The sequence below is a fragment of the Lolium perenne genome, chromosome 2 (genome assembly GCF_019359855.2).
Source record: "Lolium perenne isolate Kyuss_39 chromosome 2, Kyuss_2.0, whole genome shotgun sequence".
Taxonomy (NCBI): Eukaryota; Viridiplantae; Streptophyta; class Magnoliopsida; order Poales; family Poaceae; genus Lolium; species Lolium perenne.
Window position 1 is genome coordinate 122301195 of NC_067245.2, and position 18170 is coordinate 122319364.

At 41.6% G+C, this 18170-nt stretch overlaps 1 protein-coding gene and 1 long non-coding RNA gene across 3 annotated transcripts; both read right to left on the reverse strand.

The window, feature by feature from the left end:
* Positions 1-378: 378 nt before the first annotated feature.
* On the reverse strand, positions 379-9327 carry LOC127333519 (uncharacterized). 2 transcript variants are annotated; one of them, XM_051359898.2, is made up of 5 exons: positions 8896-9327; positions 8586-8782; positions 8124-8154; positions 7710-7944; positions 379-692 (listed from the first exon to the last, which is right to left on the reverse strand). In XM_051359898.2, exons 2-5 carry the CDS (start codon positions 8658-8660, stop codon positions 632-634), a joined length of 402 nt encoding a protein of 133 aa, XP_051215858.1. In that variant the 5' UTR covers positions 8661-8782; positions 8896-9327; the 3' UTR covers positions 379-631. The 2 variants fall into 2 exon arrangements, with proteins under 2 accessions (XP_051215858.1, XP_051215857.1); XM_051359897.2 differs by having other exon boundaries at positions 7710-7898; positions 8586-9327.
* On the reverse strand, positions 2594-3409 carry LOC127333522 (uncharacterized). The gene is made up of 2 exons (XR_007871261.2): positions 3148-3409; positions 2594-2958 (listed from the first exon to the last, which is right to left on the reverse strand). It is a non-coding gene; the product is annotated as an uncharacterized lncRNA (long non-coding RNA).
* Positions 9328-18170: the final 8843 nt, after the last annotated feature.

Genomic DNA, 18170 nt, shown 5'->3' on the forward strand with positions numbered 1-18170 from the left:
GTAGAATTTTAAATGTAAATGTACATATCAAAATAGTTGAGCACTCACGGGTAGTTGAGTAGGCAGAGAAGTCATGCTTAATCCATAAGTCATGTCATCTCTACTGATACTCTGAAACCATTACACCACAGACACTTTGGAGTACAACCTGTATCAAAATAATATTCATAACTGTATTTTCTGCAAACCACAAGCACCGCTTCCCTCGTGTGTAATCTTGCACCCTTATTAAAATAAGAAGTAGAAGGGTCAAAATGTTGCAGCTATAAAATTTGCTCTGTTTGTACACACTTTATTCAGTTTTCCACAATAAGAATAAATGATTGGTCAAGATGTTGCAGTGTACCGCCCGTACAAACTTAATTCAGTTTTCCACAATAATGATAAACGATGGGTTAAAATGTTGCGGCTAAAAAAAATTGTACCGGCTGGACACACTTCATTGAGCTTTCCACTAATAAGGATAAAAGATGGAGTAACGAACTCACTCCACGTTTGCTATCTGTAATAGTGTACATTAAGTTAAGCACGAGCAAGAAAGAAAAAATTGCTTGCCTTGTTTTGCGAGGTCTATAATCTTGGCAGCATGCTGATAATAATAATAATTGGGGGTTCTCTCCTAAATGCCTGATTACGTGCTTGACTTCTTGAACATATGTTTTTCATTGAATTGCAGCATGAAGCAGAACTGCCTGAGAAAAAAAAATCTCTTAGCATATACTACCTCCGTTTCAAGGAATAAGGCGCACGCGCATTCCAAGACGAACTTTGACCACAAAAATTAAGCAACAAAATCTTAATTATATTATATGCATGTAACACCGTTGGATTCGTATTGAAAAATACTTTCTAATGATGCTAATTTCATACAAACAATCTTTATATATTTGAAGTAACTAGTAAAAATACCCGTGCGTTGCAACGGGAAAGAAAAAAACTGTGTTTCAAAGATGCACAAAGTGAGATCGCAATGAGTCCGTTGTGACCTCGGCGTTTTACCGAATTTGCTATCGTATTGCCAGTCCGCCGGATTCAACGGAACTCTCTATCCCTATGATTTCTGCCTCATGTTTGAATTACATGCTTAATATTAGGTTCTCAAAAGCAAATATAGCTAAATCAGAATATGTAATTTAATTAAGCATATTTTTTGTGACCCGTCAGAGTATTTCAGTTGAAGCACGATTCGGATCCACAACTACGTTCAACACATGAAAAAGGTGAACTGGTAACGGTGTTTACCTTCTTTTTGGGTACAATGATCCCGAGATACTTGTGCAGTCTTGCATGTTCCAGTAGGTCATTCCGGAGGACTTGTCGTCCGTGGCCTTCTTCTTCCCATAGATGACCATGGTCAGCTCATAACCTACATTGATGCTGCCGCAGAAAATAGCCACATGTATTTTCCTATGTAACTAACATTTTAACTTGTATTTTTATCATACATTTTTCTCACTTATTCTTTCTATGCATGCTAATGATTAATTGGGTAAATTACTTTGCCAACAGAACGAACACTGTAAGAGTATACTATATGAACCCAACCACACTCATATGTGCATCTCTGAAAAATAAGCAAGAAAAATCTCATTTCTTTTCTCGAGAGGTGATTCGATTCTATCCAACGGACTGGCCGGATTGCCCGTGAATTAACCTAGCAGTGAGTAGTAAAATTCAACGAGTAGTAGGAAACTTCAGGAAGGAGCTCAAATTAACCTAGTCCATCTGTATCTACCACTTTCCCTAGAAATTTATCTTGAGCCAACGGAAAGAATTAGAAAAAAAAAAGTAAAACGAAAATAGCAGCATTTCCTATCGATAAAGTTTTGCAAAAAAAAAAATTATAGCCTGTGTAAGAATCTTCATTTTAGAGCATAAAAAACATCTTATTTACACAAGCCGCAAAAAATTACTCTTTAAAATACACACAATTTTTGTTTCCAGAATATTTTGATATTTTAAAGTGCGTTTTAGTAGCCAAAGTGGATTTTCGATTGGTCTCCTCTTACATACACATTGCACTCTACATGTAAAATACCCACATAATTTACAGGTATATACCTTAATCATGTGCGCCTATTTTTGACAAAATATTTAGATAGTTTATTTGCTAGTAAATGGAAATAAAGAATGCACCCATATTTTTCACAAGTATATTAACTCAATCAGGTCGGTGCTCTTTAATAAAAAAAAGACAAACAACAGCACTAAGCCTCATATTGTTACTTATGTTTGGAAAGCAATAGAAATCCAAAATAAATCCAAAAGTCATAATCTTATTTCTTAGTTCGGCAACATAATGCCTGATGATCAAATTTACATGATAGACTTTACTGCATACAAAGTTCCTTGTGACCCTACTTATCATGGTATAATAATTGAACACGCGAGGTTAATATGAGATTTGATCAACTTATTTCCTAGCATGAAGCCGTCGACAGTTCTCCTAATAGTTAATGGTATAATAATTGAACATGCGACTCAAATGAACGCTATGTTATGGTATTCCGGCAGTATATATTCAGAGATGGCAAATATGACGTGGGCTCATTGAAGGCGTCAGGAGAAGCATAGAAGGATGTAGGTGACACACTTATCACATCACCAAATATATATCATCTATGTTCAAAAATGAAACCAATATTGCTTACAAAAGCGTGCTTCTCAGACAGCTGCACTTGTACAAAAGAGGCTCTACATAGCTGCGGTGGAGCAGAGAAGATACACCCAGTGGTAGCATGGAGTCAGGAACCAAGGGCATCACTTTAGCTTGACTTGGTAATGGTAGCACATAACTCAAAAGGAGTAGAAGTGTGCATCAAGGTGATGAGCCGGACCCGAGCGGACGTCGAGGTAGCGAGTAAACACTAAGAATACCAATAAGCTCTTCACCTGGTGCCCGCGAGTTAAGCTCGTAACAGGAACCATCCATGAAGATAGGGCCATACAGAGAAGTACCTGCAAGAACATGAACCATCCATGAAGATAGGGCCATACAGAGAAGTACCTGCAAGAACAGGAACCATCCATGAAGATAGGGCCATACAGAACATAACCAGCTTACTGAACAATGCAGAAACGGAACACTTGTAAGGTCAAAAAACTAAAAAAACAAAGAAGTGTATACATCAAGTACTTAGGTTATACATTATGTACAAATGCCGTCTGCAAACACAACAGTCCAATTACTGCCTTTTTTTCTTGAATGTCCCACCCGGCTTGGAAGCATTGCTGTGCATAAGACAGAACAATGAGCGCACGAAAAGCAATCTGGACACACAATGGTGGCATGCACATTGATACTGAAAATGACAGTAATTGGTAAATTCATTCAAGGTTATATTAAATTCCCTGCAATAACTACAGGTAGCATTATCAGTAATGGACAAAAAGGATGGCAAGTGACCTTATCTGATTAATAATACCTACATCAGATCAACACAGAACTAATTTACTTTTAAGCATATGTATATTTGCCTACAAAGCATAGAACGGAATGTAGATAACTCAAAACCAATTTACTTTTAAGCACCATTTTCATAGTAGTATCAAATTTCTAGATGTACAAACCATTTAGTTAGTCAAGAACTTTGATTGCTTGATTTTGTATGGAGCCTTGATTTTAATCCAACATAAATGAGCAGTGAGGATGGGCAAGACAAATAGCCTCCAAAACGTCTATATATGAGTTCAATTAACCCTTAACCCAAAATTACACTAACAGGTGAAGATTAGAAAAAAAATTGGGTAATAAGAAAAAATCGCTAATAGGTGCAGAGTTTCTTGGTAAATTTAGGAAAGTGGCCTCTAGTGCAGGATTACATGTAACCTCATACAATGGAAGTATTATTTTAAACAAATCTAGACTACTTTGGCAACGACTTCAATAGAAAATGGGATTCTTAGAGGCAATACACGTACCTGATTATGAAAGCCACCAAAATATACTTTATAAATGTTCAAGCAAAATAATTCTTGTAGTGACAGAAGCAAGTAATTGGATTGGAGATGTTGTATATCTGGATCATATTATACATGTAGGAATTTTTTTATCCAATGAAACAAATTTGCATACATGCATGCGTTGTTTCTCTACTGCCTGCACACTCAACAGGAAGAAGGAAACAATTTTTAGGAAAAAAAATACATGGAGAATGAGAGGGACGTCACCGGGCAGCAGCAGGTTGTGGCGGTGGCCAGCAGCAGATTAGGAACGTCGCCGGTGGCAGCAGCTCACGGACGTGGTCGCTCGAAGATGACAGCAGCGCCAACACACGGCAGGCGACCGACAGCTTTCCCTCCACGCCTCCCAATCGAAACCCTTGCGCCGCCACTATCTAAAGTAGGGAAAGGGTAGAAAACAATTAAGATCACCCACAAAAAACACTTAGATCAGTGTTATGGAAGCAACCAAATATCATCCCAGGTAAGTTTAATTTGGCAATCACAATCTCATCTGAAAATTAGAAAAAATCACACCACTTGCTAAAGAGGTAAATACCAATCACATGAAGTGATCTATAATTTCCATTAAAAAATTGACATGAAGTGATATAGAATTTGTAAGACTGCCAAATTAAAGTTCAAGTAAACTGAATTTTACTGGCATTGGGCAGACAAAATGGGGCCGAGAGATACTTGGACATCTACTTCAACAGATCACATGATGCCCCATATACATACCTTATTATCAAATATCAAAATTCAGTTAGCAAGATTTAACTTTGAAACACAAGGCCTCATTTTTGAAACCGAAACCTTTAATTTGAATATTTTTGGTAGACCAAATATCCACCTTTAATTTGAACCACAAGGCCTCAACTTTGAAACTGAAACCTTTAATTTGAATGTTTTTGGTAAGCCAAATGTCCTACTTTAATTTGAATTATTTTGGTAGGCCAAATATCCAGAAGATTCGGCTATGACAGAAGTATGAGATGCACACCAGTATTGATGTTTTGGCCGAGATACTTAAGGCCTCGTTCGTTTAAACCACTGTAGGCAGGGATTGCTCTGGATTGCCTTGGATTGCAGCCCGATCTGGGTTGTCCAGCCAGGGGAGGTAAAATTTCCAACCAATCTAGTTTGAGGTCTTCGTTTGTCCCCTGGCGGGATTTTTGCCCAGCCCATCCCACCCACCTTTCACTAATTTATTCTGGATAAATATTAGCCCCATCAGACTCGTGGAAAATTTTCCACGGCGCACATGGCCAAAAGAGAAAGCCCGCAAAGTCAAGAACGCGGAGCCACACTTGCCTAGCAGGGATTAATCAAACGGCTCCAGTTTATAAGGGGTTGTGGGTAAGGGATTAATAGTGATTAGTAGGGATATGGTGGAGGCACGGGATCAACCCAAACCCTGTCTGGAACAATTCCACGTCTGGATACAATCCCTATGAAACGAACAAGGCCTAAAGTGACAGGCAGTGGAATGTATGTCAAAGTTTCTCTAATATTTTCAACTCAGGTTGTTCAGTTAATGATCTGGTTTGAGAACAGATTTAAGCGTATATAAAGGTCTGCAACCAGTCATTTATTGCTGTACAGATTTAAGCGTATATAAAGGTTTGAGAACAGATTCAAAACTGAAACAATGAGTAGTCTCTATTGCTGTACAGTTTGATAAACCATTACCATGATGTACACATCCATTTGAGAAAACGTATATCAGTTTAAACTTTAAAGATATCCCTTAATCAAACACCATCAAACAAAAAGGCTGCACATTTCTCAAAGAGATATATCTATCTAGGTCAATTTCTAAGATTTACATCATATATTTTCGTTTCTTATTTTTCCTTGGAACTCTGCAATTGATCCAGGAGCAATGCTATGAAAAATTGCGATGTAATAAGAGCTGCCGAATTTCGGCCAAATTAAGAACACATGCCAATTATCTGATCTCCCTTCACAGTAGGTATTTAAAAGGAGAAAATCCCTCGAATCTTTTGTGTAATCAGACCTAAAATCACGCGGGTCCTTGAGTGTGTGGTTCCGTGGTCATCTCTCCGTGCGAGAGGAGGCGGGCCCGGGCAAGCCTGGCCTCGCCAAACTGCGGTCGGTCAGGGCGATCTCCTGTCCTGGCCGAGCTCGAGCAGAGGCTGGGCAGGTAGAGGGGCGGCGGGCAAGGTGATGGTGAGCAGCAGCGGACAGGTGGTAATCGACGTGGTCAAGCGGCGGCGTGGAAGAAAGCGGCGACTGGGCCAAACCCTAGGAAGCGGTGGTTCCGCAGAGCCTAGCCTGGGCCGGCCCTGACATGTCCGGGCCCGGTGAAAACAAAGAAACATGGGGCCCTTATACACAAATAGTCATAGTGCTTCTTTTGATATTCCAAGTAGTAAGTTGTACTGAACAAAATTCTTTCGAAAAGACCCACTATAACATAATAGAAAGTAACAATGGTCTTATTGGTGACAAATCAATTCAAAAGAAACTATATATTTATCAAAATATGCATGATAAGCTCACACTCTAGCTCTACGCTCCAGCTCGCACTCTATAGCTCTGCACTCCGGCCAGGTCTCCAGCTCGCACATGTAGTAAACTTGCAAACAGGCAAGTGCACTGGTTATGTAAAGGATTTTCGCCCAACTTTTTTGAGGCAAAATCATTTGTTGAATTCTTTGTCTCGCGTTACTTTTTCTTTCAAAGCCTGCCAGTATATAGAGCCAAATTGAATAAGGATGGGGCAGATCAGAATCGGATGAACTAAATTATGTAGAGAAGGGGATTGTACTAACCGTTGGATATTTGACGAGGGAATTGATGAAAAGCAGCAAATCGAGATTTCCATCTCCTCCGCCATTATTTCCGTCTAAACGACCAGAAATCGCGAGGCGTTCCATAGTCGGCGTGATTGAGCGAGGAGTCTGGAGGAGAATGAGGGAATCCATGGGATTAGGACTTTTTCTTCCACGACGCTCAGTCGAAGGCTCAAATTTGTTGCGCTACGGGCTATGTGCCGTACCTGCGTGGGAGGCCTGCCGACGGGGGGGCCTCTGCGGCCGCGCCGCATGCACCTGCCTAGGGCCGGTTGGCTTCGCCAAAATGCGGTTGGTCGGGGCGATCTTCTGTCCTGGCCGAGCTCGAGCAGATCCGGGCCAGGTAGAGGGGCGGCGGGCGACGCCCTGGCGAGCGACGGTGGACAGGTGGTGCTCGATGTGGTTGAGCGGCGGCGGTGCCAAACCCTAGCGCGCGGGGTCCCTTTTTTTTAGTACCTCGCGGGGTGGTTCCTGGGAGATGCAAAGGAGGCGAGGTAGTGGTGCGAAACGGATTTATTGGGCTTGGCCCATTTGTGCGGGAGTGACGCGCGACGACGAAGGACGACCAAAGTTTTGACGTATTGCTCATTTGGCAGAACAAGGAACATGTTCCTCCTTTTTAAGTAGTGTAGATTCTTGGTCAAACAAAAAGCTCGTAAAACGAGGACGCCTTATTCCTTGAAACGGAGGTAGTAAGAGATTTCTATTGGAGTCACATCAATGGTAAAGAACCAAAAACTGAGAAGAGTGCATCCAGAAACGGTGCAAATCATGCTTACAAAATTTTGTATATATATATTGTTGGTATACCACAGGAAGCAGGTCTGTTACCTTTACAGTGCAAATCATGTAGCGGCCTTTTATGTTCAGAAAAGGGTTTATCCTTCGGATAAAAAAAATGACAATTTGATGTTCCAATTCTTGGTAGAAATAAGAGCAGACCCTTACCTTACTTTACAGAAGCAAGTAGAATCCGAACAGAGGACCGTCTTAGTATTGGCGAAGGAACCGCTCAGGCAAGAGCAGCGATTCTGGACCGGCATAAGGCTCAGCGGCGTGCCACGCGCGGAGGGATAGGGGCGGCCATGGTCCCAGCCTTCCCCGTGGATTAGCCGCGTCAGGCATCGACCAAGGGGGCTGTCATGGGATAGAAACGCAAACTCATAGGTAGTTATAGGACTTACTATACGTCCAAGTCATACGTGATTCCACCAAGACACATGCAATTCAGAGGAATTGGATGTAGAACAGACACAAAATCAGAAATAAAAAAGGATTAGTAGTAAAAGGAGATGAAAAAGGTCCATAAAAACATCTAAAATGAGATGGATTGGCATATATAATAGGATAATAAACTTGTACCTGTTTCAGCACTTCTACATATCTCTGCAGCCTGGTTAACAGAAAAAAAAAATCAGAAGAAAAGAAAATTCAATGCCTGTTTAATCTATATTTCCAAATATTATCAGGTCAAATAAAGTGTTCCAGAAAAGAAGTCGTCAATGGTGAAAATAAATTTGAATTTATGTACAATATTCATAACTGTTGTAAATCGGCTCCTCTACCATAATTGACATAATAAATTTCAAGTGTATGGTGATGTTTGACACATGAAGATGATCAAAACCTGAGGCGAATTCTCCACAAAAAACTAATTATGAACTTGTACAAGTTTTGCAAACAATAACATGAACTAATGTGAATCTCAATCACAATTCTGCTTTTTATGCATGTTCTCTCAACTTTGAAATAAAATCAAATGAACCTACAGGCTACAGTACATAACGATGGAGATGGGAGGCACAGAAACTGAAGGCAGCTCACCTGGATGAGAGATGACGGGCAGGAATGAAGAGTTGCTGAGCCTTCTGCCGTTGGAAGCATACCTGATGCAAGCATAAATAAAATCGGCGGCAGGCAACCGCAGATGTTGCGACTTGTGATGCGTGCGCCAACGACCTGGGTACATCTCCTTGGTCCGAGCGCGGCGGCCGATCGGCAGCGCCGGATACTCTGGCTGGCTGCTCCATGTCCGGGGCGAGAAAGGCCATGAGAGTAGAGTCAGCCAGTCAGGGGAGCGCTGTTCGCCTTCTCTTGGCCAAATCCGACACAGGACGGGGGCAGGAAGGCATACCACGATTCCATTATAACAGTATTTCAGATCCCCCAACCCTCCCTCCCCAGAGGTGGCGACACGCCGTGAGGTCTCCGCCACTACTGCCTTCAACTGGGCCGGCACTGCGGAGGAGGCGCATACGTCGGCGCGGAGGAAGCGTGTGGGCTGTCGACAATTAAGGTGGTCAGGACTTTGGTGGCGGCGGAAGAGAAAGAGGACGGATGGAGCGTGGCGGCGGGATTCTTCGAGATGTGGTGAACTCGCTCGGAAGGGGCTGATCTAGCGGAACCGTTTCATTGTTGTTCCTTAATTTGGGGGATGCGGAAGTCTCGAGCGTGGGGAGATGGTGCAGCGGAATCGTGGGTGGGGAGAACAAATCATTATGCACCGTGTGATGTAAGTGGATGTAGGGTCAAGATTTAATTTTCCTACGGCACTTCGTGCCTTTATAAGTAGAGATAAAATAATTTATTTTGTTAAAATCATGTGGATGCTATGATGCATGATGATGCACAAAAGAAAAATAACAAACAATTCTAATAGGGGTGCTACCCTAGGCCGTTACAACTAGTTCCAAGGGACACCTAACATTCGGGGTACCTTATCCAGATCAACTGAGCTTGTCATATCTTCAATACCTCAAGTAAGTGAGTCTAAGTTGGGGAACATCGCCAGCCATAGAGGTTTGGAAAGGATGAGTTAGTAGAATAAGAACTTTCAAAGTCTCTAGAAATCAGAGAGGTGAGAATTAGAAGTTTTTAAAGTGGTAAGAATGACAGAAGCTAAGCTTCTAATTGCTTAGGAAAATAAATTTCGTAAAAGTTTTACCAAAGTAGTATTTTTCTAACTAACGTCCATGCTAACTAAGGACTCCTACAGTCAGAATGGCTCTGATACCAGCTCTGTGGGGCCCCGGACTTAACAGTCCAAGACTCATGTTATGTATCCAATGTCACGATCCAAAGATCGTTCCATCGTGAACACATAACCGAACTGATACCAGATTACATCATCCATTACAGTACCGAATTAAAAGTATTACGGAAATCTTACATCATAGGCCATCAAGGCCGTAGTTCAACAAACAACAGCGGAAACAACTTGACTCCAAAAGCGGTGGAACCCAAGTCAGGCCTTTACCCTACAGGCGACTAACTTGGAGAGCGTCCTAGTTCGCGTTTTTGGCATCGTACTCATCTTGACAGTCTGGCCAAGTAAATAGCCAGGACAACAATGCCAATGAGTATGTTTGAATGTACTTGCAAACCACCTTAGAGAGAAATAAAGGATATGCAATATGGCCGTAGCAAGGAACAGGCACAAGACTAGGGCTACAAGTAGTGAGAGATAGATTCTCTCGAGAGTATGACATATCTATATCCAAGTACCGCCATTCCCATGTCCATAACCGCGGACACGTCTATTCGAATAGTTTTACACTCTACAGAGGTTGTACACTTTCCCCACAAGATCCGAATACTTATCGTGTGGGCATCATCCCAGCATAACAACATATGCCACGACAAGCACCCGATCGTAGTTTTTCGCCTGCTCGCCTTAGCCTAAGACATGCCGAATGAGTTGTACCTCCCAACACCAGAGTCCGAGGGCTGTCCAGGAGTAACAAGGTCCCCAGCACACTCAACCGTCCGGAATGCCATCCAACCACTTAGGCATCTTTCAATGGGAGCTCATAAGTTGTAACCCGTGTACCTAAACAACACTACAAGAAAAGTTGCCATGGCCGACAAAGTTGAAGTCGCGTCGTGGTTGCTGGTGCACCATGGCCGACGATTTTTGGTCTCTCCGTGGTTCATGTCAAAACTTTTTTTTTCTCGTTTTTGAGGCCACCTAGCCCGACGAAAACGTCCAAAACGTCGTGTATGGTGGCCCGGGACGTGGTGCATCACGAATTCTCGGGTTCGCCGGCCGAGTCAACGCAAATCCGCACCGCCCAGGGATGTAGGGCCCAGATGGCAGCCTCTCTAGCATTGTTTTTTTTCTCGATCGCGCCATCTCGTTCAACGCTCTCCGATCGAGTCGTTTACGATGCAGGATCATGGGTCCCGTATGTCATCCTCTATGAACCAAAATTCTTTCTATCTTGGATTTTTTTTTTACCCCCTGATTATTGGCTACTTCCTTTTTCTTTTGATCCCGTGCCGCCTTGGAAACGTTGAGGCCGCTGCTGCTAAATGGGACCCGCATGTCATCCTCTATGTGCAATCAACTTTATTTTCTTGGAGTTTTTTTGGCACCTCATATTTGGTCACTTGCCTTTTTCTTTCGGTCCCGTGCCGCCTCTCAAACGGTGAGACCGCTGCTGCTAAATGGGACCCGCATGTCATCCTCTATGTGCAATCAAGTTTCGTTTCTTAGAGTTTTTTTGGCACCTCATAATTGGTCTCTTGCCTTTTTCTTTCGATCCCGTGCCGCCTCTCAAACGGTGATACCGCTGCTGCTAAATGGGACCCGCATGTCATCCTCTATGTACTATAAAAGTTCATTTTCTTGGTTTTTTTTTCACCCTCTGATTTTTGGCTATTTCCTTTTTCTTTTGATCCCATGCCGCCTTTGAAACGTGAGGACTCTGCTGGCTCATAGGTCCCACATGTAAGCCTGTATGAACGATAAAGCTTTCCTTTCTTGGAGTTTGTTTTACCCCCTAATTTTTGGCTACTTTCTTTTTCTTTTGATCTCAAGACGCATTTGAAACGTTGGGACCGCTGCTGCAAAATAGGACCCGCATGTCATCCTCTATGTACAATAAAAGTTTGTTTTCTTGGATTATTTTTCACCCTCTGATTTTTGGTCACTTGCCTTTTCCTTTCGATCTCATGCCGCCTTTGAAAACACTGACGAACCTGCTGGCTCATGGGACCCACATGTCATCCTCTATGTAATATAAAAGTTTCTTTTCTTGGATTTTTTTCACCCTCTATATTTTGGCTATTTCCTTTTTCTTTTGATCCCCTGCCGCCTTGGAAACGTTGAGTAAGCTGCTGACTCATGGGACCCGCATGTCATCCTCTATGTACAATCAACTTTCTTTTTCTTTTGATCTCAAGCCGCATTTGAAACATTGAGACCGTTGCTGTTAAATGGGACCTGCATGTCATCCTCTATGTACAATAAAGTTTCTTTTCTTGGATTATCTTTGGCTCCTGATATTTTGTCACTTGCCTTTTTCTTTCGATCTCATGCCGCCTTTGAAACGTTGAGTAAGCTGCTGGCTCATGGGTCCCGCATGTCATCCTCTACGAATAATAAAAGTTTCCTTTCTTGGAGTTATTTTTGACCCCTAATTTCTGGCTACTTCCTTTTTCCTTTGATCCCCTGTCGCCTTTGAAACGTTGAGGATTCTGCTGGCTCATGGGTCCCACATGTCAGCCTCTATGAACAATAAACCTTTCCTTTCTTGGACTTATTTTGACCTCTAATTTCTGTCTATTTGCCTTTTTTTTTAAATCCTGTGTCGCCTTGGAAACGTTGAGGATGCTGCTGCCTCATGGGTCCCGCATGTCATCCTCTCAGAACAATAAATGTTTCTTTTTTTTGATTTTTTTCCAATTGATTTTTGGTTTATTTTTTATTTCGATCCTCTGTCGTCTTTAAAACGTTGACGACGCTGCTGGCTCATGGGTCCCCGATGTCAGCCTCCCCGTACAAAAACATGTGATATCTTGATTATTTTGCAGACAATAAACAGTGTATTTTGCTCTGAGCTATTGCAAACGGAAAAAATAAACCTTTATTTTTAAATAAACAAACTTATATGTTGAATCTCCTTGTTTTTTGTTTTTGCAAAGCATAGGACTTTCCTGTTTTGGAGTGGGCTGAAATTGTACGAGTCCAAAGGCGCCCCGAAGGATAGTTAGAAGGCCCAGACCGCCAGATGCAGCCCAATTGAAATCTTTCTTTTCTTGGATTTTTTGACCCCCTGATTTCTGGCTACTTTCTTTTGTTTGGTCTTGTGCCGCCTTGGAAACGTTGAGAACGCTGCTGCTAAATGGACCCGCATGTCATCCTCTATGTACAATAATTCCTTTTCTTGGATTATTTTGGCTCCTGATATTTGTCACTTGCCTTTTTCTTTCTATCTCATGCCGACTTCGAAACGTTGAAACCGCTGCTGCAAAATGGGACCCGCATGTCATCCTCTATGTACAATAAAAATTACATTTCTTGGATTATTATTTTTGGCTCCTGATATTTGGTCACTTGCCTTTTTCTTTCGATCTCATGCCACCTTTGAAACGTTGAGGAACCTGCTGGCTCATGGGACCCGCATGTCATCCTCTATGTACTATAAAAGTTTCTTTTCTTGGATTTTTTTCACCCTCTGATTTTTGGCTATTTCCTTTTTATTTTGATCCCCTGCTGCCTTGGAAACGTTGAGTAAGCTACTGACTCATGGGACCCGCATGTCATCCTCTATGTACAATCAACTTTCTTTTCTTGGAGTTTTTTTACCCCCTAATTTCTGGCTACTTTCTTTTTCTTTTAATCTCAAGCCGCATTTGAAACGTTGGGACCGCTGCTGCAAAATGGGACCCGCATGTCATCCTCTATGTACTATAAAAGTTCATTTTTGGCGATTTCCTTTTTTCTTTTGATCTCCTGCCGCCTTGGAAACGTTGAGTAAGCTGCTGACTCATGGGACCCGCATGTCATCCTCTATGTATAATCAACTTTCTTTTTTTGGAGTTTATTTTTGACCCCCTAATTTCTGGCTACTTCCTTTTTCTTTTGATCCCCTGCCGCCTTTGAAACGTTGAGGATGCTGCTGCCTCATGGTCCCGCATGTCAGCCTCTCAGAAAGATAAATGTTTCTTTTCATGGATTTTTAACCAACTGATTTTTGGTTTATTTTTTCTTTCGATCCCCTGTCGCCTTTAAAACGTTGACGACCATGCTGGCTCATGGGTCCCCGATGTCAGCCTCCCGGTACAAGAAACATGTGATATCTTGATTATTTTGCAGACAATAAACAGTGTATTTCGCTCTGAGCTAGCAAACGGATAAATTAGATCTTTATTTTCACATAAACAAACTCATATGTTGAATCTCCTTGTTTTTTTTTGTTTTTGCGGAACATAGGACTTTCCTGTTTTGGAGTGGGCTGAAATCGTACGAGTCAAAAGGCGTCCAGCAGGATAGTTCGAAGGCCCATATGGCCAGATGCAGCCCAATTAAAATATTTCTTTTCTTGTATTTTTTGACCCCATGATTTCTGCCTACTTCCTTTTTCTTTTGGTCCTGTGCCGCCTTGGCAACGTCGAGACCGCTGCTGCAAAATGGGACCCGCATGTCATCCTCTATGCACAATAAAAGTTTCTTTCATGGATTATTTTTGGCTCCTGATATTTGTCACTTTCCTTTTTCTTTTGATCTCATGCCGCCTCTGAAACGTTGAGACCGCTGCTGCAAAATGGGACCCATATGTCATCCTCTATGTACAATAAAATTTTCTTTTCTTGGATTATTTTTTGCTCCTGATATTTGGTCACTTTCCTTTTTCTTTCGATCTCATGCCGCCTCTGAAACGTTGAGTAAGTAGCTGGCTCATGGGACCCGCATGTCATCCTCTATGTACAATAAAGTTTCTTTTCTTTGATTTTTTTACCCCCTGATTTTTGGTCACTTGCCTTTTTTTCGATCCTATGCTGCCTTTGAAATTGAGGAGGCTGCTGGCTCATGGGTCCCACATGTCAGCCTTTATGAACAATAAACCTTTCCTTTGTTGGATTTAATTTTTACCCCTAATTTCTGGCTATTTGCCTTTTTTCTTTTGATCCCCTGCGGCCTTTGAAACGATGAGGACGATGCTGGCAGGTCGGTCCCACATGTCATCTTCTATGAAGAATAAAAGTTTCCTTTGTTGGATTTACTTTTGACCCTAATTTCTGGCTATTTTCCTTTTTTTTCTTTTGATCCTCTGCCGACTTTGAAATGATGAGGAAACTGCTGGCAGATATGTCCCACATGTCAGCCTCTCTGAACTATAAATGTTTCCTTTCTATGATTTATTTTTGACCCCTATTTTCGGGATACTTGCTTTTTTTGGATCTCCTACCGCCTTTGAAATGTTGAGGACGCTGCTGGCTCATGGGTCCCACATGGCATCCTCTTTGGACGATAAACGTTCATTTCTTGTTAATGACAGGTTTATCTGTATTATTTTTGCAGACTAATACAAGCTCTTTCGCTCCAAGATCTTGCAAGTTAATAGAATAAATCATGGAATTATTAGGATATGTTTTAAATTTCAAATCCACTTTATGAATTTTTAAAAATACCGTGATCCATGTGGGTATGGAGCGATCAAGGCTTTTCATATTGGCCATGAGCAGTTTCAATAATTGCAACCCAATAATTCAAAATAAATACAAACAACTTTTATGTGGAATCTCTGTGTTTTGTTTTTTTGCCAATCATAGGATCTGTGGTTCTTTAGAAAAGGGCCGACATTGCATGAGCAGAAAGGCCCATTTGTAGTTATTGGGCTTCGACAGCCGGAGCAAGTAGGCCAATAGAAAATACCATGTAGATGGCCGTTGGAACCCAAAAGTATTTGTTGCCTAGACTTAGATGCCAAACTCAGCCTTATTGACATGAACCTTGCTATGCACACAACAATTTCAGTCCGATCCATGTACGAAACACCAGATCCAACCCTTCGTGTGAGGAAGTAGGTGGCAGCACACCTCCAGATGCTCAATCGTACATACACATATCATATAGGAGTTGTCGTAGGTACATCAGTTCCGTATTGACATGTTTTTTTTCTTTGGTTCACATGTGGGGACCGCACAGTCACCTAGGTCGCACATCTACTTCCTTGCTCGTACTTGATGCATGTTTAGTGGCCTGCAGCAAGAATCACTGCCCACAGGGATGTACTTTACCCTTTAGCGGCGAAAAAAATAGGAATGGTCCTCTCATGAGTATGATCAACAAGAGGTGGCTATATTATAAAGGACGTACACACATTGTAATTATAGTGCTGAAATAAAGTCAATCCTAAAACAGCCATGCATGGGTTATAATATGAAGGCAACACGAAATACAAAAGCAGGGCAGTGTTCAAATAAACTGATTCAAACTAGTACATACTAAAAACAGTGTACTACTTCTCAACACTTCAAGCATAATTAAAAAGTGTGTCAGTGTTTTTTTAAAGGTAACACCGAATGGGCAATGTTTAAAGCAGGCTTAAACCACATACCTGCTTGTCGGACACTACCCCAACTATCTCTGGGAAGGCTGATAACTCCCACAGTCTCACCTTCATCTGGCTGGAGGTTGCAGCGCAAAATTTTAGGGTATTGATTATGAAGAAACTTCCGGTATGCTGTGTAGACGCAGTTTTCCTCATGAATGGAACCAATGTGCCATCAGGAGCTTTGGATTCACGTTCTTCAGGTTGGCAATGATCGGGTAATTGAGTCCAAGGAACAGAGAGTGGTCGCCGAGGCTGTTAACCTTCCTCCAAAGAAAGTCCCCTGCACGTGTAGTAGATATGGGATCCTGCTCAAAGACGTAGGTGGCAACAGGAGGATACTGCCGTAGTTGAAGCCCAGTAGCAGCATAAGCAATGTTAGGAGGTACTTCAGCATTGGCAATCCCAATGTTGTTTACTGTAAGGATGATCATCAATCGCTTGCCATCAGCAGATGGAGCGAGGAACTACGCGTACTGTTGATCATCCACCACCGGTGGCGGGATTACAAACGGGAGCATCAGGTTTTCTGCAATATTAGAAATGGAGACGAATAGGGTGTTACTGGCAACCATATTCAAACAGCAGCATTGTTCATCGTTCATGCTCACAGTATAAATACGACTATGTAAGCTAAGGACATTGGTCATTCATGTGTTCAAATCGAGTGTCCAATATATCAGTTATACTGCATCCATCCCATGAAACTAGTCTTAACTTCGCCAAAACTAGACACTAGTTAGTGTATACACAGTTATATACTACCTCTGTCCCACGGAAAGTGTCTGAGATTTGTCCAAATTCAGATGTATCTAGATAGTAAAAGCATATAGATACATTCAAATTTTGACAAATATATATCATCTTAAGTTTAAGTCCTGTGCTGTAGTTAATTACCTTTGTCTTAAGTGATCTATTAGAGAGCTTCCATGTGACCACCCGAAGGGTAAGAAATGTTGAACTGTATAAGTGGATTTCCTAGACCTTTCCATCAGTTCAGACTTTTGGTTGCGTTGGCTAGTCCATGAAGCTTGAAATGGTGTCAGAGCCAGGGTCTCGAGTTCGAGTCCTGGCTTTCGTAATTTATCCTGAAATTGTTGTTGCCCCCTCGGAGTCCACGTATATGCCTCTTGAGCTATACCTCTGAGTCTTTCCACGTGTTGACTTGTCTCCCGTCACACGTGAGGGGGATGTTGAATTGTATAAGTGGATTGCCGCCCTTGCGATCAGTTCGGACTTTTGGTTGTGTTGGTAGTCTATGAAGCTTGACAAGAAAGAAATGCTCTTTGTAGCCAACCCCAAGTCTGGTAACATTTGCAAAATAGGTATCAGATGCAGCTATCCATTCAGTAGAAGAATTTGCATTTTAGAGTTGAAGGTTCATAATCTCTTCTCTACTATTACTAGTAAAGGGTACACATGGTATTTGTTTACTTCATTTTCACGTTCTAAAAAAGGTACGCTATATGGTTGTGCTAAGTTAAACTGATTTAAGTCTGTTCAAGTTTATCGAAAATTATACTACCAACATCTAAAACATCAATATAGGTTCATATATTACAAAAGATATTTAGATTTTCTTTTCTCGAACACATGCCTAGTCGTGCATCATTATATATTAGAGAAAACCGCAGAGAAGGCGGGAGCAAACAGGGTTGTAGCAAGGCTACGAAAAACTGAGAAAGCAAAAAGAAAGAACTATACAGGGGACTACATGCAGCTAACTTTGTTAGGCCTGCAGGTGCTAAATCTTATATATATATGAGGTTGTAGATATTAGTCGTAAACTTACTCAAACTTAAATAACATTGAATTAGGAAAAAGATAATCTGAGCTATTTTGAATGAGGGGACGTCACAATCACTAATCAAAGATAATTGTGGGAAACTGAAATCTATTCAAGAAAATGGGAGAAATAATGTATCAAAAACTAAATTTATTATACCATTTTGCAGATTGTTCACCGATATAAACAAAGAACTGTTTGATCTGTATGTAGGTACATCCAATCAAGGCTTTTTTCCTGATCTCTAGAAAATACCGATGGGCACATGTATTACCCGTTCGCAAA